The sequence below is a fragment of the Takifugu rubripes genome, chromosome 3 (genome assembly GCF_901000725.2).
Source record: "Takifugu rubripes chromosome 3, fTakRub1.2, whole genome shotgun sequence".
Taxonomy (NCBI): Eukaryota; Metazoa; Chordata; class Actinopteri; order Tetraodontiformes; family Tetraodontidae; genus Takifugu; species Takifugu rubripes.
In genome coordinates this window covers 15,822,914-15,844,787 of record NC_042287.1, presented here as the reverse complement: position 1 = coordinate 15,844,787, position 21,874 = coordinate 15,822,914, and the positions used below count along the sequence as shown (strand labels likewise).

Below are 21,874 nucleotides of genomic sequence, written 5' to 3'. Positions count from 1 at the left end.
TTCAGCCCATCTTTACTCATGAAAGGCAACAAATAAATCAGTAATCTCTCTTCCAATTGTCACTTTTGTTTTCTTCTCGAGCAAAACTCGAGGAAATTCAAGTTTCACGAAAAATCAAATTAAAGGCCCTCAGCGTGCTGTCGTGTGTCATTCATCGTAGAAACCACAAGAGGTCGCTGTAGCGCCGCGAAGAAATTAATATTCACATAAACATTTCTTTTTTCATAACACTCTTGTAAGTATGTGTTGCTGCTTGTTCTTTAGCGTTTTTTGCAATATTTTGTTATACATTGACCTACTTTAAAAATAAACTCCCAAAAGGCTTTGCAGTTTTATTTTGAGACATTGTCAGAGTGTAATAATAGAAAAGACTTCATCCTATTTTAATCTTGGCTTTTTTCAAGCTTCCAGCCTGTGTGAAGCTACTGACTCAGCTTCTTGAGCCTTTTCTCTCAATACAAACATCATTTCCCCCTCGTTTGCTGATCATTTTTCATTCGTCTGGATGCGGTCGGTGTGTTCATCACAATGAGGATCATTCACCCTGTTATGCTGAGTAAAACAGTACAAACCTGAATAGACAGGCATTTATTTTGTTTTTAGTCTCTTAAATGCACCCTGGCTCTTTACCACAGATGATCATCTTCATTTCAGCCACTTTTGTGAAGGACTCACTTCCTCCAGGAAGCCTCCTGCCGTGTTTCTCATCAGGTCTCCAGCTTCACCCCGACGGCTTTATTGTGTCTTCAGCTCCACCAGCTGCTCATAGAAAAATGAGTTCTACAAACTAGATCCTTAAAATTCAGGTGGAAAACACAGCAGCACAAATGACACACAGAACAAGTAGAAACTCACAACCCAGGAAGAACCCCGGACCAACAGGACAAACTCCTCCGTAACAGGAAGAACCCTTGAGCAGGACCTCCGTGTGTGTGTGTGTGTGGGGGGGGGGGGGTTCCTGCTAATGGCAGGCCGAGTTGTTGCAAGAGCGGTTTTAATCCTCTCTAAAAGATTCCTGCTAAAAGGCCAAATACTGGTCCCAGTCTCAGGTCCCAGCGTGTCCCCATGTCTGTAGATGGGAGCAGGTTTAGCATGATGAGCCTGGAACATGTGGCGTGTTCCCAGGCAGCAGGCCGCCGCTGATCAATGAATTCTATTTGTTCAAGCCTGTCAGTTCACCGGAGGAAGTGTGAATGTTCCGACCTGGAACCAAAGTCAAACACCTGTCGTTGGTTAGCGCCGGTGCTGATGGTTCTCTATCTGGGGGGGTTTGAAGAGCTTTTAGAGGTTTAAAAGCACCAGTTTGAGAGCAGTGAGCTGCTGTTATCAGTGCTGGGCTGCTTATCTCAGCTCTGTTTCTCTTTGGCTCTCAGGAACTGTTAGTTCTTCACGTCTGAGTCCTCTCAGTGCTGCGGAAGTCTGGAACAGCCCTTCGTTCTCCTCTCTTCTTCTTGAGATTACAGCCACAGGAGCCGGCCTGACATTCCAGGCTGAACTGGGAGGCGACACTGATTTTTCTGTGCTCGCTGGTCTTTAAATGGTGGGATGTGGAGAGAAGGAGGAGTGAACTGGGAACCTACTGAGGCAGAGCGAGGGAAGGAAAGAGAGAGAGAGGGATGTGTGGAGGAGGAGAGCGGCTCTGAGGAGCGTTGAGCAGTCAGCTGGTCACACCTGAGCGCTGCTGTCATGTCAGAGCGCGCGCTGCAACATTAAGGTAGGACTTGACAACAGTCATTTACTCTTCGGCACCTTTTCCCCTCCAGATAACTGAGAGGGAGCTTTTCTGAGAAAGCTGCTCCTGTTTTGATTCTCTTCTCAGCCGTTACCATGACACCAAAGCAAATTTACTCCAATTGATAATAAAGGACTGTAAACCACAGCAATAAATGCATTTAAATATTAAATCATAGAGCTAACTTGCTAAAGAGAAGTCCTCCGAAATACTGTAAGTTTCACCATTGGAAAGTGAAAAAGGCTGTTTTTAATGTGATGAAGAGGCCAAAGTTAGTCATCCAGGAGGGATCCATTTACAGTGGGCCAGTCAGGGGCATTTACTGGCTGTACTGGGAAAGAGGGGATGAATGTGCTGTCATATAAACGCAGCAACTCACGTCCCAGAATGTAACAAAGGAAGATTTCCTGAGCAGTTTAAGAGACGCACTCTTTAATTGCTCCCGTCTGTCCTCCTCCAGTTGGTTCTTTAATTATTCCTTACTTCAGACTTTTTGCATCCCTCAGAGAGCAGCTGAACTGTGACCCCGGGACTGGAACACCATGGAGCACACGACAGCCTTCCAGCGCGTGGCTCAGGTGGGGAATTTGACAGAAATGCCTCTGAACCCTCTCGAGCAGCAGGTCGTAACCATATTCCTGACCGTCCTCATCTGCGTGGTGGGGATTGGTGGGAACATCATGGTGGTGCTGGTGGTGCTGCGCACCAAACACATGGTGACGCCCACCAACTGCTACCTGGTCAGCCTGGCTGCTGCCGACCTCATCGTGCTGGTGGCGGCGGGGCTGCCCAACATCTCAGACGTGGTGGCCTTCTGGATATACGGATACACGGGATGCTTGTGCATCACCTACCTTCAGTATCTGGGCATCAACGTGTCGTCCTGCTCCATCACGGCCTTCACCATCGAACGCTACATCGCCATCTGTCACTCCATCAAGGCCCAGTTCTTATGCACCGTTTCCAGGGCCAAGAGGATCATCGCGGGGGTCTGGGTCTTCACCTCACTCTACTGCATTATGTGGTTGTTCTTGGTGGACACCGATGAGACCGTCTACACCAACGGCGTCGTGGTCACCTGTGGCTACCGGGTGTCCAGGAGTCTCTACATGCCCATCTATTTCCTGGATTTTACCTTGTTCTATGTGATCCCGCTCACCGTGGCCACCGTGCTTTACGGGCTCATCGCCAGGATTTTATTCATGAGCCCTCTGCCCTCGCACCTCAGCGACAGAGAGGGGGGAGGCTCCGTCCACCAGGGTCACACCAGCAGCACCAACAGGGGCAACAAAGGGGCAATCTTTGCAAGGAAGCAGGTACCAGGAAACAGGAGCTTTGTGGTATTTAATGCTCACTATACAGTAAAAGCCTGCATCATTTTAATGAAAGCTCATTGCAGATGTGACAACGGTTCCAGTTTATACTGGTCCAGACGGAAGCATTTCTGAATTATTGATGGATCTGGTGTGGTCTCCATGGATACTAGCTACAATATTCAGCAACACTATGAATATATATATATGTATATATATTGTTTTTCAAGGTTGAAATCACCAAAATGAGCACTAGCCTCTCTGCTCCATTATTAACACATTAGCATTGAGCAGAGGCCTAAACTTGACACGCAGACTAATGTGACTGATTAAAGGTGGACAGACTTGCTCTGATGGCAACTACAGCATGTTAGTGTACTAATATCAGGAAGTTTGGTGTCGCCTGAGTGAGCCAACAGCTCTTTTTGATGGTTTAGTAGAAATGAAACTCCAGATTAATGCGCACTTGTTGCTCCTGTGTCCGTCCCACAGATCACAAAGATGTTGTTGGTCGTGGTCGTCCTCTTCGCCCTGCTCTGGCTGCCTTACCGAACGCTGGTGGTGGTCAACTCCTTCCTCAACCCGCCGTACCACAACACCTGGTTCCTGCTCTTCTGTCGGATGTGCATCTACACCAACAGCGCCATCAACCCCATCATCTACAACCTCATGTCTCAGAAGTTTCGGGGGGCGTTCCAAAACTTCTGCAAGTGCGACTGGCAGCACGAGGAGAAGGTGGCAGAATTCCGGGTGCCGATGTATTACAGCGTGATCAAGGACTCCTCCCGTGAAAGCAACGAACCCGTGACGGAGCAGGAGGAAGTCAGCGGACAAATAACCGAAAGGGTCACCGTAGCCGATGAGGACAGGAGCACTTTCATTTGTTCCTAATCCAGACTTTTGTTCAGCTTGATCAAACATTTGCAGAAATCAATTGAATGTTTAAGCAGAGCGATGACAGATGTGCTCTGGTGCTGTTTATTGATGGTATCCGTGTTGTGCTAATCGTTGGACCGGTCCATCATGACTCCTGTGTAAATAATGTGCTAGACAAGACTCCTCCGAGCTGCACATGTTGACATCCTTCCTGACAATAGAACTGTGACAAACGTGATGACATTTTCAACATCAGATGGACATTGTGTGCTTTGCTTGGCAAATATTAGCGCGCTAGAATGCTAAAGAACAAGCACGCATTCTGTTTCTGCCATCTTCGACTCTGTTAACCTACAGCTTTAGATTAGCTTGTCCATCATCATATTCAGACAACACACATACAACTCACCAAATTCAAATGTATCATGTAAATACAGATAAAACGGCTAACCGTGTGTTTTTAATCACATGTCGGATGTTCATGTGGTGTAAGTTTTTACTGCAGTTTAACCATGTGTGAATTCTCAAAATAATGACAAAATCTGCATTTATTTGATTCCATTTTTGTATCGAGCATTCACTAAAACACTATACAATCAACTGAGCTGACTGTTTTTCATCCCATCTCTCGTATTTGACAGTATTAAGTGTCTTTTCATTCAGGATCGTCATCAAAACTCAACACATTCACCAACCAGCTCATCTGGACAATCATGCCTTGAATCTAAATAAATTAGTGTTTAAATAAAAATACTTTTTCCTCTCAGCACCTGAACAAGTGTTTTCTAATCTACTTCATACACAATATTCTGTTCTATGCATTAAAAGCACCTAAATTGCAGCTTGATATGCAATGATTTAAGTTTCTCTGGAGCTTCTAAAGGCGATCAAGTGCAGATGATTTCAACACAAGAGTTTCTGTTGATTAAAGAAATGAAAATAATCAGTAAATGAAATTTAAAAAATAGTGGGTTGCCCATTCGTGGCAGTGCAACCTATATAAAAAGGTAGAAATTGATTTTAAAGCACATCTACTGGTGGATTTCTGTTCAAAAGAAGCTTTCAGAAACACAGGAGCAGGCAGAATCATACACAGAAGAACCACGTGCACGTGTCTGAATGGGTTCTAAATGGAGCCGACGGCTCATCTGGGCTTTTAAAACATCTCCGCTTTTCTTCTTCTTCTCCCCTGACGACAGCGGAGGCTTTTAAAACTGACGAGAAGGAACCTGAAGCACGGTGAAGAAGTTCAGCCACGACAGTTTCATCTGAAAAATGAAAGGTCGTGAGGTTGTCGACAACTGAGGAGTTGGGAGGGTGAACGTCATAAAATGACCCAATTCAACCTGACAAATGTGTTTGAGGAGATCTTTGTCTTTAAAGAACTGGTTGAGCTAGATTCTGGGGAAGTCAGAGCTCATTTTGTTGCTGTAGCCCACCAGCAGAGGGCGCTGCCGGCTCATTCTGGACATCGAGTCAAAGCAGAAGCCAGGAGTCCTTAGAAACAATCATCAGAGACGAAAGCTGTGGGCTTGGACAGGTGAGGGAGGCCTGGGTGGTCTGATGTGTTCAAGGTTGTTCAGAACTGAGTTAAACACATGATGCGGCCACAGAAACAGACTGGATGGATAAAGGCAGAGTCAGTTTTATGGCTTTCAGATCTGATGTTGCTGTTATGAAAGGGCTGGAGAGGCGTGGCCTGAGTAGCCATTTCCTGTCGCTGCACCGTGAATGTGCAACTGAGGATCAGGTGACCTTTTCTCCCCAATGTCTGACCTTGTTTTATTTTTTAGATTCCTCCATAGCTTCTCTGCCAGGAGCTTTGAAACGGTGGCGGAGCTCATGGCAGCACCCGTGAGGACAGGAGCAGCAGAGCGACGCCTGCTGGGAGAAGAGCGGAAACGTGTTCAACTGCTGAAAAAGATCAAATTCAGTTTTAAAAAGGGAAGAAACATGAGGACGTTTCCATCACATCGCTCACGTCTCCTGTGTTCAGAACAGTTGGTCCTGTCAAACTGTGTAAACACTCCAGGTCAGTAGGAGGTGATGTGCACCTCAACAAGTTGGTCGTGACACCTCAGGTGGGGGGGGGGGGGGGGGGGGGGGGGGGGGGGGGGGGGGGGCGAGGAGGAGGTGGAGGAGGAGGAGGGAGAGGAGGTGGAAGAGGAGGAGGTGGAGAAGGTGGAGGGAGAGGAGGAGGTGGAAGAGGAGGAGGTGGAGAAGGTGGAGGGAGAGGAGGAGGTGGAAGAGGAAGAGGAGGAGGAGGTGGAGGAGGAGGAGGTGGAAGAGGAGGAGGTGGAGGTGGAAGAGGAAAGGAGGAGGAGGTGGAGGTGGAGGATGTGGAGGAGGAAGAGGACGGAGAGGAGGTGGAAGAGGAGGAGGTGGAGGAGAAAGAGGAGGGAGAGGACGAGGAGGAAGGGGAGGTGGAAGAGGAAGAGGAGGAGGGGGTGGATCACAGCAGCTAATCTCCAGTGCATGATGTTACAGTTCTGCCATCTGATTTTTAATTTCTCATTTTGTTCCGCGACTGAAAGTGAACCTGAATATTTGTAGAGAAGCGTGAAGAAATGCCAGAAGCTCCATTAACCAGCAGCTCCACTCTGATATTCAGGTTTCCACCTCCAAACATTCGTAGAGTCTTTAGGAGTCGTTGAAGAGCATCAGACTGTGTTCCTCCTTAAACGTTGAAGAGCATCAGACTGTGTTCCTCCTTAAATGTTGAAGAGCATCAGACTGTGTTCCTCCTTAAACGTTGAAGAGCATCAGACTGTCTTCCTCCTTAAACTTTGAAGAGCATCAGACTGTGTTCCTCCTTAAACGTTGAAGAGCATCAGACTGTGTTCCTCCTTAAACATAGAAGAGCATCAGACTGTGTTCCTCCTTAAACATAGAAGAGCATCAGACTGTGTTCCTCCTTAAACATAGAAGAGCATCAGACTGTGTTCCTCCCCAAACGTTGAAGAGCATCAGACTGTGTTCCTCCCCAAACGTTGAAGAGCATCAGACTGTGTTCCTCCCCAAACGTTGAAGAGCATCAGACTGTGTTCCTCCCCAAACGTTGAAGAGCATCAGACTGTGTTCCTCCTTAAACGTTGAAGAGCATCAGACTGTCTTCCTCCTTAAACTTTGAAGAGCATCAGACTGTGTTCCTCCCCAAACGTTGAAGAGCATCAGACTGTCTTCCTCCTTAAACGTTGAAGAGCATCAGACTGTGTTCCTCCTTAAACGTTGAAGAGCATCAGACTGTGTTCCTTCCCAAACGTAGAAGAGCATCAGACTGTCTTCCTCCTTAAACTTTGAAGAGCATCAGACTGTGTTCCTCCTTAAACGTTGAAGAGCATCAGACTGTGTTCCTCCTTAAACGTTGAAGAGCATCAGACTGTGTTCCTCCTTAAACTTTGAAGAGCATCAGACTGTGTTCCTCCTTAAACGTTGAAGAGCATCAGACTGTGTTCCTTCCCAAACGTTGAAGAGCATCAGACTGTGTTCCTCCTTAAACGTTGAAGAGCATCAGACTGTGTTCCTTCCCAAACGTAGAAGAGCATCAGACTGTGTTCCTCCTTAAACGTTGAAGAGCATCAGACTGTGTTCCTCCTTAAACGTTGAAGAGCATCAGACTGTGTTCCTCCTTAAACGTTGAAGAGCATCAGACTGTGTTCCTCCTTAAACTTTGAAGAGCATCAGACTGTCTTCCTTCCCAAACGTTGAAGAGCATCAGACTGTGTTCCTCCTTGGTGTCTCTTTTTGTCCTTGTGGAGCTTTGAAAGTACACAGAAAAGGACTGTTTGACTCCAACTTCTAATAAACACATTGACAAGCACAGTAAAGGCCAGGCTCACCTTCGTGACATGATGCGTGCGTGTCATGTGACCCTCTACACGCCGCCGCTGTGGTTGGTGCTCGTCTGATATGAAAGTAGGTTCCTGACAGAGTGAAATGTGAAATGACAGAATACTGATGTTTACTTTTAATAGCAGTCGTACAAACAATGTAGAAGTTTCCATTTTAGGGCGAATATTGTCGATTTTTCCCAGGTTACGTATCACAGGTGACCCCTGAACACAAGAAAACCTGATTGCATTCCTCCGATTCCTCGTCTCCCCCAATAATTTGTTACCTGTCATCTTAAACAGAAAAACAAACTCCAGATTTTTTACTGACTAAACTTTAACCTGATATGTTTGGTTTGCAGGAGAGCCCGGAGTATCTGGAGAAAACCCACCCGGAAAAGGGCCCAGCGGTCACACATAAAGGCCAACAGCCTCCGAGCAGGGCTCCCCCCTGTGAGGAGACGCCTCTGAGGGACCCGCTGGCTCTTGTTGAAAATGTTGGCACCTGTTAACATCTGTGCAGAAATGATCCAGATGTGCTCCAGATTTTGGTTTTATTGCAACAAAGCACAACAAAGCGGGTTCATTGTGCTAATAAAAGGCTTCAAAAATACACAGAAAAGGGTTAAAATGCTGTTTTGTTTTGCAGTTAGAGGTGGAAAAACTCTTTTTCTTTTGCTGAAATTATGACCCGCAGCTGAACAAATACACACGGAATGATCCAAACTTACCTCGGCAAATGTAACATTTTTCACATTGTTTGGAAATGATCACACACACACACACACACACACACACACACACACACACACTCATGCTGTGATGTTAGCTCATCCTGTTGTTTTCATCGCAGGGAACTCCCCATTGTCCGCAGTCGAGCGGATTATTTGTAGGTGTTGCTCTTGTTGACAAAGGAGGTCGATATATGGTTATTAATAGCGGACTTGGCTTGATGGAAAAGGGAAGAGAGGTCTTTGGATTCCACCATCTGCGTGAAACAATGCCTCATTCAGCAGCAGCTGGCACAGTCGGCACAGGGATGCAGAAATGCACTGATTTCTCCACAGATCATGAGTGGAAGTGAGGATTCTGTGTGTGTGTGTGTGTGTGTGTGTGTGTGTGTGTGTGTGTGTGTGTGTGTGTGTGTGTGTGTGTGTGTGTGTGTGTGTGACTGCAGCTGTGAACGGTTCCAGATTTATGGTCTCCGCGTCGGGACGCGGCGCTCACGACACATTTCTGAAATACCTCTCACTTTTTCGCCGCCACAGATGCGTCGAGAGCGTCTCAATCGAACACAGGGGGGGGGGTTCTGCAGGGTTCTACAGGGTTCCACAGCTACACGAAGGGGTCACCCGCGCTTGCCCGAAGGTGCGAGCGTGACGTGTGCACGTACGTGTCTGCGTTTGCTTCTGGCAGAGCGCGCAGCAGTTGGAGGGTGTTGCAGGCCAGAGAAACTCCCAGAGGTTGTTAGCACAGCCAGCTGTTAGCCGAGGTCTCCATGTTTCTGTCAGCGAGGTTGTTCACCGCACACTCCTTCGCCCCTGATTGAGGAAATCCTCTGACTGTTTGCTCTGTTTGCTGAAACGAAACATCCCAATGGTTCCGCCGTTCACTCCCTGAGGTCCTGTACGCGGAGACTTTCCCATGAAGCGTGTGCATTTTTACTAGGGTTTGACAGAAATACCGCTCTGTGGCCGAGCAGAGCAGCACCAACATGCCACAGCAGCAACCTCCGACCTTTTTGTTTGTTTGTTTACATGTTTACCGGACCTGTTGCTTAAATGAACGAAGCAGAACTAATCAGAGCTGCTGCAGGTTTGTTCTGATCCTGTGTGGAGTCCTGATGAGTGATCGACGTGGGAATCAAGTGTCAGAGACATAAATGTCCTGGTTTATAAACGATGATAAAGAGCAGATATTGACCAGAGGAGCTTATCTCGGGGGCCCCCTGCTGGCCGATTGTGTCAATATCATTTACTTTGGAAAAATGCAACAAGATGTAACACTTTTTTTTAGTTGTATTATTTGAAAAATTGAACGTGGGTAGAGGTGGAACTTTTTCGGGGGGGCGAGTGGATATGAGGTTTTTTGTCTTTTTGAGGATGTAGCAAACCCGGTTCCTGCCACAGGCTCTTGCAGTTTACAGGGTTAGACTTCACCAGTTAATAAGAGGTGGGTGTGTCTTGCGCATAACACCTAATAAATTCAGATTTCCACCCCCCATTCCTTAAAAAGTCAGGTGCGGAGGGTCCCGTTGTAATGGTGCGAGAGACAGGAGAATAGTTGCGTGAGAGCTCTGCACATTTGTGTATTTCCCAGTTTAAAGTGCTGGGAACTTTTCATACTAACACTGCGTATGTGGCTCCCTGCTTTGAGTCAACATCGTGCAGCTCTGAGCTCATGCGGGACTGGCTCGGGTTGCATGCAGCTGCGTGACAGTGCCTGTTTGCTTGTTTGATTAAGGAGGCAGAGCTGCTCTGTGCGTCCACGGTCACCTCTGCCTCTGGGTTTGGCGGCCTGCTGCTGAATGCCGCTGCTTGATTGTCCGAGTCTGCAGCGGAACACGGCTTTGTTATACGACCGTTTGTATTGTTCCCTAATTTCTTCTGTGGGATTTCCTCCTGCCAGCTCTCCTCACCCGCCCATCCTTTTCACTGTACAGCCCCCCGTAATCCTCCCTGCATCTGAAGACCCTGCCAAACTCTCCGCCACATGAAAACAATTGTCCTTGTGTGTGTTTGAGGAGACCAAACCTGCGACTCAGACATGCTTTTTCCCCCCAACAGAAGCTCCTTTTGACAGTCCAGGCAGACAGACTTCCTCCTCCCGCTTGTTCTTGCAAATGGGAAGTCAGTCTTAAGTCACAAAGTGACTCAGAACCATTAATATTGTTGACACGCAGGTGGAGAAAGGGGCCACGTCCCCGTCAGTGACTGTTAAAAACATGCTGAAACAGACTGCGGCAATCAAATCTATTAAAATATTACCATGTGCAGGGTTGTTTCCAACAAGTGCTCTCTGGCATGGCTACAAAATCCTGGAGGTAAGCACCCACCTGGGACCTCCAAATGATGCTGTGGGGGGGCTTTACATCCTTCCTGTTTCTGGATCACCTATTTTAGCTCCGTTTGGTGAGACAACAAATCGTCTGAGCTGTCAGAGCGGTGATTTGTGTTGAATCTGCAAAGACGTTTTCAGGGAAACATTGTTCATGTTTCTTAGCCGTAGCTGCTTCCTCTTCCGCAGTTTGCTTTGATCAACCAAAACAACGCTAAATGACGACAGAAAGTCGCTCCACTGCAACAGCTTCTGAACAAACAAGCCTGACGGACAAACACATTTGTCATTAAGGACAATAAAACAGCAGTCTGCCTCTTTATCTCTCCAAACTAACAAGGTTACTGACGTTATTTCTGGGTGGAAATACTGAGCAAACAAAGCACTCCAACTGAGCAGATATTCCAATTAGGACCTCTGAGGATCCGAGAAAAGGGCTGGACCGCCTAACCTTAATGTAAAAATCTAGATATTTATCTATGAAGGTTGAAGCCGGAAAAAACGGAGAGTCCGCAGCCAACAGATGAAGAGGGGGAGCACAGGAAACCTTTGCAGGGGTCCTCAGGTGATGTTCCGAGCTGGCTGAGATGTTCAGCAGATCTTTTCCCTTCTTCTTCGTCTCCTCTGATCTCCTCCATTAATTTGTTACCTGTCATCTTTTTTTTTTTTTTTTTAAAAAGAGCGAGAGAGAGAAAAGAAACAACCTCTTCCTTCCGACTTTGCTGAAAACCCTGGTCTGAAAGGCACCACAGGAGAGCTGTACATCTGGGTCCCAGCGCCGGATGATGTCAGGACTGGCGCTGACCCAAAGCCCGTCGCAATGAGAGTTCCTCGGAGAGGTCGGGGGTGTGCTCTCTTCCCTTCCTGTGCCTCCATGACATCTTCCTGCCATGAGGGAGCCTTGGGGAGCCATTTGAGGAGGCCTGGGTCCTGAACACATCAGACTCAGCACAGCAAATTCCAATTAGCCTGATAGAGCAGGTGGGGGATAGAGGGAGGGTGCAGAGGGGTGCTGGGACCTCCGGCGTGCACCTTTAACTGCCTCAAAATTTACTTTCCGTGCAGCCCTCCCGAGCCACCGGGGAGCTCCGCTGCTGTCATGTTAAAGAGTGTCTGTTTTAGTCCTGGACAGGAACCGTCTGATCTGACTGTTGGACCCATCGGCACTGATTGGAGGGCCCTGCAGGCTCCGAGCTGCTTTCTGAGACGCCACTTTTCTCAAGAACTAGCAAAATCTCACAGTGATTATTTGGCTTTCTGCTGGATTTCCGAGCTGTTGAGGGTTTGCTTGGCTTTTAGAGTCACGTTTTATTGAGTATAATCGAATATTACAGGCTCCAAAGCGCTGAGACGTATCACTGGGAATCGTCTGCACTGTTGTCCTTGTTTTTCAGCTCTACCCTGGGGAGCTTTTCAGGGACGTAAAAGGCGTGACCTTTATTTTCCAGCCCATAATCAGTTCCTTTGCAAACACAGAAATTTAGGATGTGAAAAACCTGCATTTTCCAAGAAAAAATTAAGCCCATGAAAGGCAGTAAATGTGATTTTGTGTATGAAGTTGACGATGACGTCTCACTGCCGGTGATCGGTTAAAAGTTCAAGGTTGCACAGACGTTACGCAGGCTGTTACAATCTGAGGATGAGTCCATTTTGGAGTCTGCAAATTTCCACAGGAACATGACCAAAGCCTCAGCTGCAGCATCTGCACGTCTGTGAGAAGGAAAAATGGGCTCTCGGTGGAGTGATTCATACATCCGTCAGCACAATCAGCCAGATATCGATTAGATATCAGACCGAAAACAGTGTGTGTGTGTGTGTGTGTGTGTGTGTGTGTGTGTGTGTGTACGATCTCAAAGTTTTAGACTGCCGTCAGTGATCGGCGCTGGTCCATACTAATTGGGAACTTCCTCTTCTTATGTTTATGTGCACTTGGGCCAAGTGGCGACCTGCTAACTGACCATCTGGGATCGGCCCCTCGGACGGCAACGTCCCAGATTGATCTTCTACCTAAAGGATCGGCAGCGGCTCGCTCGGCGCATCATCTGCTGCGATTACGCATCGGAAGGCTTTCGTGTCTGTGCTCCACGTCACCTCTGACCTCTCACCCCGTCGCGCCCTGTCCTTTGGGCCCACGACAGTGATTTATCCCTCTGACACACCAACAGCTGTGTTGGGGGGCTCAGAGCAGAGTGTGGACTTCTATTTGCCGTGACTAATCGATAACAGACTTCAAAAAACACCAATCGTGGGAGCTGGAAAAAAATACAGCAGTCACTGACACCAGACACCCAGAGCCAGTGATGTGGCTTCACGAACAAGCAAGTAATATCAGTGAGAGTGGTGTGTGTGTGTGTGTGTGTGTGTGTGTGTGTGTGTGTGTGTGTGTGTGCGTGTGTGTGTGTGTGTGTGTGAAAGAAATAAGACACCTTCCAGCACTACCAGTAAATTTCTCTACATCACAATGAATGTTGATGTTTAAACTGACCATGACGCGTCCAGAGACAAAGCGGTGTACATTTTAGTTTTGTTGTTATAAAATATAGTTTATTAAAAAAAAAAAAAAAAAAAAATTCTATAAAAAAAGGACAAAAAACTTCATAAGTTCCAAACAAATGCGCTGCATCTCGGAAAGTCTTATGCTCACGTCTCACATCAAGTATAAATAGTCTCTTCTCTGGTTCCATCATCTGATCCAGCATGTGTGGGTGTGTGTGCGTGCGCGTGTGTGACACCAGCTTTGACATGGTCCCTGAGAAAGTCTTTGAGGATTTTCAGGTTGATCATGGATCCTTCAGCCGCCTCCTGTCAGCGTCTCATCCGCAGCGGAGCCAGCCCTCGCATTTTAAAGCAGTCTTTAGCATCTTTCATCTGGAAATAAAGGACAAGTCCCAGTTAGACTAAACACGTGCCTCTTTTTCCACCTTTAAAATCAACGGGAACCTGCTAATCTTGTTGTAAATTAAAGGGTTTTTTTGGTGAAAATGGTGCACAATAATAATGATTTTAAAGCGCGTCCGCTGTAATCCGGGGCGCAAAAAATGAACCTGCAAAAAGTGCTTAGACAAAACAAGCGTTGCTGGAGGCAAACATGAAACAGCAGAATAGACAGCAGAGCTTTTTTGGTTTGTTTTTACCCCTTTTCTCTGGCTGCTCAGGCAGAATGTGCAGATGCTCCGCGGCTGCTGCGCGCCGCTCTCCGCCTGCGCATGGACCGCGCCGAGGCACGGCTGCTCCTCCGCGCCGCCGTCCCCGAGCAGGAGCACGTTGGCCAGATGTGAGATGTAGCTGGAGGCCAGTCGCAGAGTTTCGATTTTGGAAAGCTTTCTGTCCACGGGCTCGGTGGGTATGAGGGTCCGGAGGGCGGTGAAGGCCGTGTTGACGCTCTGGGTCCTGCCTCTCTCCCGGGCGTTCGCCGCGCTCCTCTGCTTCATCACCACCGCCGTTTCCCCCTCCAGCGTGCGCGAAATCCGCCGTCGCTTCTCGCTGGAGCCGCAGTAACTCTGCTCCGAGCTGCCGTCGCTCTCGCTGCGGTTCTCGTCGTCCTCTGACGTGACCGTGAGGTCCGAGTAGATCAAGTGTGTCGCCACCGGCCGGAACATGGCGAAAGTCATCATCGAGAGGTTTCTTAATCCCGACCCCAAAACATCTGTGGGATTACACTGAAAAAGCAGCCACGGGCGCGTGATCCATCTCTGCAAACCCCAAAAATATCAAACCACAGAAGGACCCGTTTGGAATAAAGCTGACCCGGTTGGAGGAGGCAGTTCGCTCTGGACCCCCACTACCTGCTCAGCTGGGCTCTTATAGCTGGATGGGAGGAGCAGAAACTTCTCCAGCTTGCATAAACAAATAACTTATAAAAATGTCACATCGTTTCCTACATTACTTACACACTGTTGACCCTTTTTTCTCTCATAAATAACCTCCCGGTTTCATGAGCGCACGTTTTGTTTGAAATGTTCTGGTCGGGCCGACGGTCACGTGACCCCCCGCTGATGATTGCAAAACAACTTTTTTCTGCTTTCTCGTTCAAATCAAACATTTCTGCTAAATAGAGGGAAAATGGATAAACCTGTGACCTTGCATCAGAATAATAAGTAAGCGTAAGGTATTTACTATGTTGTTTCTACATTCTGAATGTAAAACTTTTGTCATATACTGCCACAATTTACTGGATTTATGTTACTATATTACTATGTTATTTTACAGGTATCGACATCTACTATTCTCTTCCTTTTGCCTGGACCAGGTCATCATCTGTTCCCAACTCAGTTTACCTTGTTAAAAGGGTCAAATAAATGTTTAAAAACAAACACATACCTGAATGTTGATGTTCCTGGATTAGTCTTTCTGAATTCTTTAAATAGGACTTTTGATTATTAGTGCTGCACAAAATCCACCCAGCTCTGATTTTCCTCCTAAATTTCAGTGGAAAATAGACGTGTAAAGCTGAGCTATTTGCGGGGTGACTTGTTCACCTTCGGGTGGCCATTACACAGTAAACTAACGTAAATAATCCCACTGTGAGGTCACCACGCTGGGCCGCCGCTGGCCCACCGTTGAGGTCAGACAACAGGAGAAAGTTAAGGGTGAGTAAATAAACACGGAGCAGATGATCCTGGCATGGCAGGAATTTCTTCACTTGCTTCCCCGAGAGAAACAAAAACACAGCAGCGGCAAATGGTCGATTCATTCCCTCCACGCCGCGAGTCCCCTCCTGCCACATCCGGCAGGACAGTAAACCACTTCAGGGCGCCTCAGCTGCATCAACAAGCAGACATCAGACACCAAAACTGTCTGCTGGACGAGCTCTGAGGTCCCTCGGAGGACAGGGACCAAAACCTGGAATCTGCAGTAGCAAAAGGCTGAGAATAATTGAATTAGTAAAGCCAGCGTCATCTCCCCAGAGAGGAGGCGTAAACAAGAATCAAGCTGAAGAGATCATGTGGAAGATAACAACACATTTGATGAACGGCTGTCTCTGAAGAACACCTCCATATCAATACTTTCTGATGTCAGTCCTGCTCTCACAGCTGTACTTTTACCTCGGCTCCTCTCAGGAGAAGCTCAGAGCTCCCAAAATCAAACGCGCGATCGTCTTACTTTACTTTAAAATTACTTTAAATTTAATTTAATTTTTTAAATTTAAATTACGAATCACGTTCGTCCGAGGAGACAAAAGAATTGACTAAAAAGGGCAGTTGTGGGATAAACCTGCTTCCACTTCCGCAACGTCTAGAACCTCCCAGAAAAAACCACAAACTTTTATTTCTTTAACATTTCTGAACTCATAAAACAAAGATTGAAGCATAAGTTGTCTCCCTGTGTGGATTTTAAGTCAAGTTAAGCACATTCCCTTGAGTCTCAGCAGCCAAATCTTGTGCTTGTGGGGGATTTTTTGTCGATCAGCTTATCCAGAATAATGCAGGTCAAATTATTTCATTCTAATGATTAAATGAAACCTTTGTGCACATTCTCCTGAGCCTTCCACGCACGAGTGCAGCGAGCATGCGCAGTGTGTGCCGGGGTATGCAGCGGAAGGGGTCAGAGGGCGGATTGCAAATCTGGCCTGAATTACACGCCTTCAGCCAACAGCAGTCTGAGGGAATTCCGGATAGGAAGCTGCGAGAAGCCGCCGGTGACTCAAACAACTAAACCCAAATTCCTTCAAGAGGATTTGGTTGCTCCCCAAGTGGAACAAACAGTGGATCTGGATCAGCAGAGACCCTATCAGCTGTGTTTCACCCCAGACGGCTGTATGAAGGCAAGAGCTCAGTTTATGAGGTCTTTGCAGATCTGTCGCCGGAGTTCACGAGCGATTTAGCTCCTTCCAGTCTCTGATCCTTTTTAAATACAACACATATTCACCTTTGATCCCATGTTAAGAGTATTCAGCACTGCAGGGCTGTTTGGATGCTTTATCATTTAACTTTAGCCTCAGTATTGTTGAGAGACCCCCTCTCATCCCAACCACAGGATGCAAACGACCAAACCTGCCATTATGAAAGGTTATTGTGGGCCTTTGAGGTGGGACATTTTTGACTTCCTGTTAAAGGCCAACTGGATCCCGTCCGCTCCGATCCATCCAAAACTACTCAAACTACTCAAACACTTCAGTCATCGTTGAGCAAGACAACTTAGCAAACTGCCAAAAGGCATCTGAGAACCGACGTGGCCGCCGTCCATTTCTGAAAACAGCCAGAAAAAAAGTTCCTCTTCTTACTTCCCCTAATCCTCCTAATCTGGTAAAACATAAAGCATGCAGAACCACCCATGCAAAATGCTCCCAGGAGGAACAGGTGCAATCGACTTCTTCATCCCGGTGTTGCGTGTCAGAAAACCTTTGAGGATATGGTTACTTCCAGACAGTGCACAGGCCACAGGAAGTCTCCTCACACGCGACGATTCAGGGGAGAGCTTTAGAGTCCTTCCAGGCTCCTCCGTTTAAGCTGCCCCGGGTCTCCGTCCACTTCCTTGATGGTCACAAAGGGACAGTGTCGGGCCGCCCCGTGCCGGTTGTGTGACGGTGCTGATGTCAGACAGGCTTCGCCTCCCCGCGGTGACCCGAGACGCGCAGTTGGGCTGGCCCGCATCAATCTGCAAAACCTGCAGTTCCTTCCTACGTGACGGGCGGAAGGAAACCGACCCGATTCAGATAATAGATGTCAACAGGCAGGTCCAGTCCAGCCAAGAAACGGCTCATTCACCAGTGGATTTTACAGCTCAATAAAGCAGGATTGTCAGCAGTTGTCCAGATTACAGAAGACCACTATAGAGATAAATGTGTTATAACTGAAAAGCATTCGTTGGAATGGCTCATCCTGTTCATAAAGGCTCAAACTGGAACCTACCGAAGGATTCCAGAGCTCTAGCTGCTCTCAAGCCCCCCTTGAGCAATAAAAACTAAGCAATAAAAACAACATTTTCAACAGTTCCTCCCTTTTTAAACTGGCCTAAACCTATTCCAATGTTAGGTCTGTCAATCCTGCATTCTAACCGAGTTCCAGAAGGGGGCGCTGCAATTAGCTGGAAAAGAGTGGGGATGAAAGGAGGGAATAAAGCTTTTTTATGGTCAGAGATGAAGCAGGTAGAAGGAAGCGACGTGCAGCTGCAGCTCATCAATGACTCTCTGTTTGCTTCACTGACAGTTGGAGAAATGTCTTTAACCTTTTCCTCCCCACATCATCCGCAATTATCATTTCCAATCAAAGCATTAGCAAAGTGATTGATGTAAAAGCAAGACTAAAGTTTAGAATGACCCGCGAAGATGTGATTATAATTGGATTATAAAACAATTCTCTTTGAAACAATGATTCAGTTCAGTTTTGTCTTTGGTGATTAGAAATAAAGTAGAATTTATCAGGGAAGTCACACAAAGCAGATTTAAAGTTTGATTTCTTTAATTAACCAGTGTCATAAATAGGGTTAACAAACCAAAAGGTTTGATGAAATACCAGACAAAAACAATATATTTTGGTGTGCCACGTTACAAAAGCAATTGTCGAAACTCTGATTGGGTGAATTAGTTGTTTGTTGACACCTTTGACGTGTTTTTTTCCCCTCAGAATAAACATGTGTGACAGTATTAGCTATTATTTCTTTATACATCAAAAGTATAAGTGCTGTAGGTGATTATGATTTTAATAAATACGAGTATATTTAGTCGTGAATTAGCTTAACAAACGGAACACAACGATACATAAAAAGACGCACTGAAACAAATCCTCCCCTAAACAATGTCGCCACCTGCTGGTAGGAGTTCCAAACTGCAGTAGAGCAAACCGTGTCAATGGTCTTGGCAGAGAAACACTCCCGGGATTCTCCTGGATCACCTCAGATCTGGAGTTGACCCCCCCAGGTAGGTGCTGAGGTCAGAGATGTTTGACCTGATGAGTTTGGCAGGAATGGTGGGCATGTTCAGTCTCTGGTATGCAGCAAACCGGTGACAGCCTCCGAATGAGTAGTAATAATTTCCTCCTTCTCGGCCTTTAATCCAGAGCACATCAATGGGAGGAACAACACTCAAGTCTGCGGTCTCCTGCACGGACAATAAATCGGATATACAGTATACAACCATTTAGAAAGTGAAACCTTGAAAAGTATACATAAATCATCTAAAACTGTGATTTTTCTTTTCAGAGTGTTTCATTATTCTGTTATTAACACAAAATAAAAACAATAGCTGTTTCTGGTATGTTAAACCAACAAATAAATGCATTTGTGGTCTTATTAGTGTTTCATTATTTTGCTATTAACAATTAATAAAATGTAAATACTGTGGAATCTTCTGATGCATTATTTTGTGTTTATTTTAGTTTAAAAGGATAGACGAACAGGTCAAATAGGCGTGGATGTGCCTGACAAAAGACGCAGATTTGCATGAAACACCATCATTAAAGCATTTTAGCACTATTTACCGTGATGGTCTTCATCAGACTCTGGACTTTCTGCTCATCCAGAACCGGAGGGATCGGCCTGACGATGACCTGCATCGGGACATTGTGAACCTCCTCCACGTTGCCCGAGTGGATCGACCTGTTGTCGTGGTTTCTATCTCCCGTCGCGCCGGACTGAGTGGACATTATCGAGGTTTGTCCACGGGATAGAACATTAATCTTCACCCGTGTGACGGGCTCACGCAACAAACCAAACATTAAACCACCGGTGTTGACAGGAACGAGTCCACTTCCGTGTTGCTTGGGCGTGGGAGGCGCGCGCAGCTTTCCATTGGTTCCCTGAGCTGTCAATCAAAAGTCCCAGGAAATAAAGTTCATTTATAAACAAGCACGTGCTTCGCCACAGGTAAACAAATGTTTATGTTGCTCGCACATAGCTGCCGTTCTTATCTTCTAAATATCCATAGTATCCATATACTTAAGATTTGTTTTTAGGCCAGTTAAAGTTGAAAAAGATTCATTTTTTTCTCCATGAAATGTTATTTTAAAATAATTACTTTTCTTGCCACGGAATGAGCGTCAAGTTCTTTCCAAGGTGTGTTTACAACCTAATTGTTCTCAATTTCGAGCAGAAAATGATCTAAAAATTACAAATTTAAGACCACTTTATACCACTCCTTTTTAATTTCCTTGTGAGACAATTCAAGACAACGCGAGGCTTGTTTTACACCTGCCGTCCCTGAACGCTTGAGTTCTATAGACTTGTTTATTTACGGGCGTTGCAAAGAAATGTCAAGCTGAAGTCGTTGTTAAGGGTGTTGCGTGACCTGTCTGAATGCAGGCTTGTGCAGATATTGTTTTATGGCGTGTGTGCACAGCAGAACTAAGCACCAGCTTTACCCCTTTTGTAGGGGAACTTATTCATTTCACAGCCAAACTGTTTCTCATTAAAATTCATTCTTGCAATTATTTTTGCAGTTGAAAAGAATCCTTTGGTGACTGTAGTTTTTAATGAGGTCAGTGCTGTGTTTTGTGGACAGTTGCGTGATGTAGGCCTCATCCTTCAAAGTGCTACTTACTGATATTCTATTTTTTGCAGGGATTTCAAAGAGCCAGCCAGGTTGCTGTGGTTACAAAGGACTTGTGGGCCCACAGCTTTGCACAGGTAAGTGGAGCGCTTCAAAGATCTGTGGCAGTGGCGCAGGAACAGAAACTCTTGTTTTCTGCAACCCGCAGCATCTTCTAACGAGACAATTAAAAATGATTTCCTGGACAGGAGCACCGGGCCATTTATATTGAATTATTACAAATACTTTGAGCTTCAATAGCAGCCTTTCTTATGTTGATTAATTGGTCACGCGGGGAGCCGTTGGGACACAAAGGAGGTCTATATATAGTATTCAATCATTAACAGTAGGATCAGTCTGTAGAAACAAACGAGCAATAAATCTATTTCCTTTGATTTTTTTCCCCAACGTAACAGTTCAATAATTTGTCCAACAATAACTTTATATCAAGATACTTTGTTTACTTTGCATAAACATTTGCAGTGTAGCTGAAGGCGGCACATGGCTGCATTCAAATGCGATATATCATCAAAATCAAGTCCTCTTGCTGCTGTCCATCACGCCAGGAGGAAGCGGCACCAGGCGACACCGAGAGACCCTGTCAGCCAAATCCTATGGGCGTGTAAATCGTCTCTGGCACCGACGCGTTCTTCACGTCCCACTACACTCTGCACGACCCGCCGCTGTCACCGCGCAGCTCTGTTGTAATCCGTAACATATCTCAATTTCTTAGATTGAGTTAGTCACACAGGTACGGCGGCAGGTCACGGAAGAACAGCTCCCACTTAATGATTTGCTGTTAATATTAGATTCTGCTCCCTGCGGGATTGTCACACTTAGAGCAGCTGCAGAAAATTACCTGCCAGCTCCTCGACAGGGAAGGGAGCTATATTTATGCTTTCTCTCTTTCTTAACACATTGACATGCTTTTAAAGTGATAATTATTCCGACGGTGATTCTCGGTCTTCAAACGATCGCGCTGTGATCGATGAATGTGTCTGAAATCATGACGTGCTTTGGCGACGCCGGGCGTCCTAGTGTTTGTGGTTAAATGTGTGATTGATTTGCTGGCCGATGTTGATTATTCACCGCTGGCTGTCAATGTTTGAAGCTGCTAAATTATGTTCTCCTGCAGCTGCCCTCGGTTTTCACACTCCCCTCGCCTTGAACTTAATTTTTCCTCTTACGTCAAGAGATTATTTAAATGCGGATTAAGTTGTGGACCTTGTTTCCGTTTACATGCAAGTTCACTAATTTAACCTCGCCACAGAAAAGTCAAGTAGATTGTCGCTTTCTGGGCTGTAAAATATAAACCTCAGCACAGAAACCCGTTAGAGCTCTACATTTATCTCTAAAGTGGAATAAATCCACATTTGCAAATCATCCTTGTTTCTGCGTGTCTGACACGCGAAGTGGAAAAGGGAGCTATTTAAGGAATGCCCTCCTTCACATTTGCCTCAGTGCTGATGACAAGTTGGATATCTTAGATGCATAAAAATGCGATTCTGACACGACTTCAAACAGGGAAGCATACGGCTGAGGTGGACCCTCTGCCAAGAGAGACGAGGAAACAGATGGGTTCTACACAAACAGCGCAAACATC

At 46.3% G+C, this 21,874-nt stretch overlaps 3 protein-coding genes and 2 long non-coding RNA genes across 6 annotated transcripts in view; 3 read left to right on the top strand and 2 right to left on the bottom strand.

Annotated features, from left to right (window-relative positions):
• The first annotated feature begins 1,462 nt into the window (after positions 1-1,462).
• On the top strand, positions 1,463-4,519 carry LOC101063787 (thyrotropin-releasing hormone receptor-like). Its single transcript, XM_003963572.2, has 3 exons — positions 1,463-1,714; positions 2,239-3,048; positions 3,538-4,519. The coding sequence occupies exons 2-3, from the start codon at positions 2,275-2,277 to the stop codon at positions 3,934-3,936; spliced, it is 1,173 nt and encodes a 390-aa protein (XP_003963621.1). The 5' UTR covers positions 1,463-1,714; positions 2,239-2,274; the 3' UTR covers positions 3,937-4,519.
• A 666-nt stretch (positions 4,520-5,185) lies between these two features.
• On the top strand, positions 5,186-8,357 carry LOC115249285 (uncharacterized). The gene is made up of 3 exons (XR_003887980.1): positions 5,186-5,461; positions 5,715-5,953; positions 8,114-8,357. It is a non-coding gene; the product is annotated as an uncharacterized lncRNA (long non-coding RNA).
• A 4,980-nt stretch (positions 8,358-13,337) lies between these two features.
• tcf15 (transcription factor 15) lies at positions 13,338-14,872 on the bottom strand. The gene is made up of 2 exons (XM_003963571.3): positions 13,943-14,872; positions 13,338-13,676 (listed from the first exon to the last, which is right to left on the bottom strand). Exons 1-2 carry the CDS (start codon positions 14,420-14,422, stop codon positions 13,614-13,616), a joined length of 543 nt encoding a protein of 180 aa, XP_003963620.1. The 5' UTR covers positions 14,423-14,872; the 3' UTR covers positions 13,338-13,613.
• A 3,318-nt stretch (positions 14,873-18,190) lies between these two features.
• Positions 18,191-19,520, bottom strand: srxn1 (sulfiredoxin 1 homolog (S. cerevisiae)). Its single transcript, XM_011602769.2, has 2 exons — positions 19,226-19,520; positions 18,191-18,846 (listed from the first exon to the last, which is right to left on the bottom strand). The coding sequence occupies exons 1-2, from the start codon at positions 19,460-19,462 to the stop codon at positions 18,637-18,639; spliced, it is 447 nt and encodes a 148-aa protein (XP_011601071.1). The 5' UTR covers positions 19,463-19,520; the 3' UTR covers positions 18,191-18,636.
• Positions 19,521-19,564: 44 nt separating this feature from the next.
• LOC115249142 (uncharacterized) overlaps positions 19,565-21,874 on the top strand; it is a 36,387-nt gene continuing 34,077 nt past the window's right edge. Inside the window, exons 1-2 of one of the 2 annotated variants that reach the window (XR_003887825.1) lie at positions 19,565-19,610; positions 20,304-20,369. This is a non-coding gene — a long non-coding RNA (uncharacterized lncRNA). Of the gene's footprint in view, positions 19,800-20,303; positions 20,370-21,874 lie in introns of both variants that reach the window. The other variant, XR_003887824.1, reaches the window with a different exon arrangement.

Bases quoted from the DNA above. Each gene is read 5' to 3' on its own strand.
- LOC101063787 (XM_003963572.2), top strand. From the start codon at position 2,275: ATGGAGCACACGACAGCCTTCCAGCGCGTGGCTCAGGTGGGGAATTTG. The intron at 3,049-3,537 runs GTACCAGGAAAC...TCCGTCCCACAG, and splicing joins CAATCTTTGCAAGGAAGCAG to ATCACAAAGATGTTGTTGGT.
- tcf15 (XM_003963571.3), bottom strand. From the start codon at position 14,422: ATGATGACTTTCGCCATGTTCCGGCCGGTGGCGACACACTTGATCTAC. The intron at 13,677-13,942 runs GTAAAAACAAAC...CTTTATTTCCAG, and splicing joins TGAGCAGCCAGAGAAAAGGG to ATGAAAGATGCTAAAGACTG.
- srxn1 (XM_011602769.2), bottom strand. From the start codon at position 19,462: ATGTTTGGTTTGTTGCGTGAGCCCGTCACACGGGTGAAGATTAATGTT. The intron at 18,847-19,225 runs GTAAATAGTGCT...TTGTCCGTGCAG, and splicing joins GTCTGATGAAGACCATCACG to GAGACCGCAGACTTGAGTGT.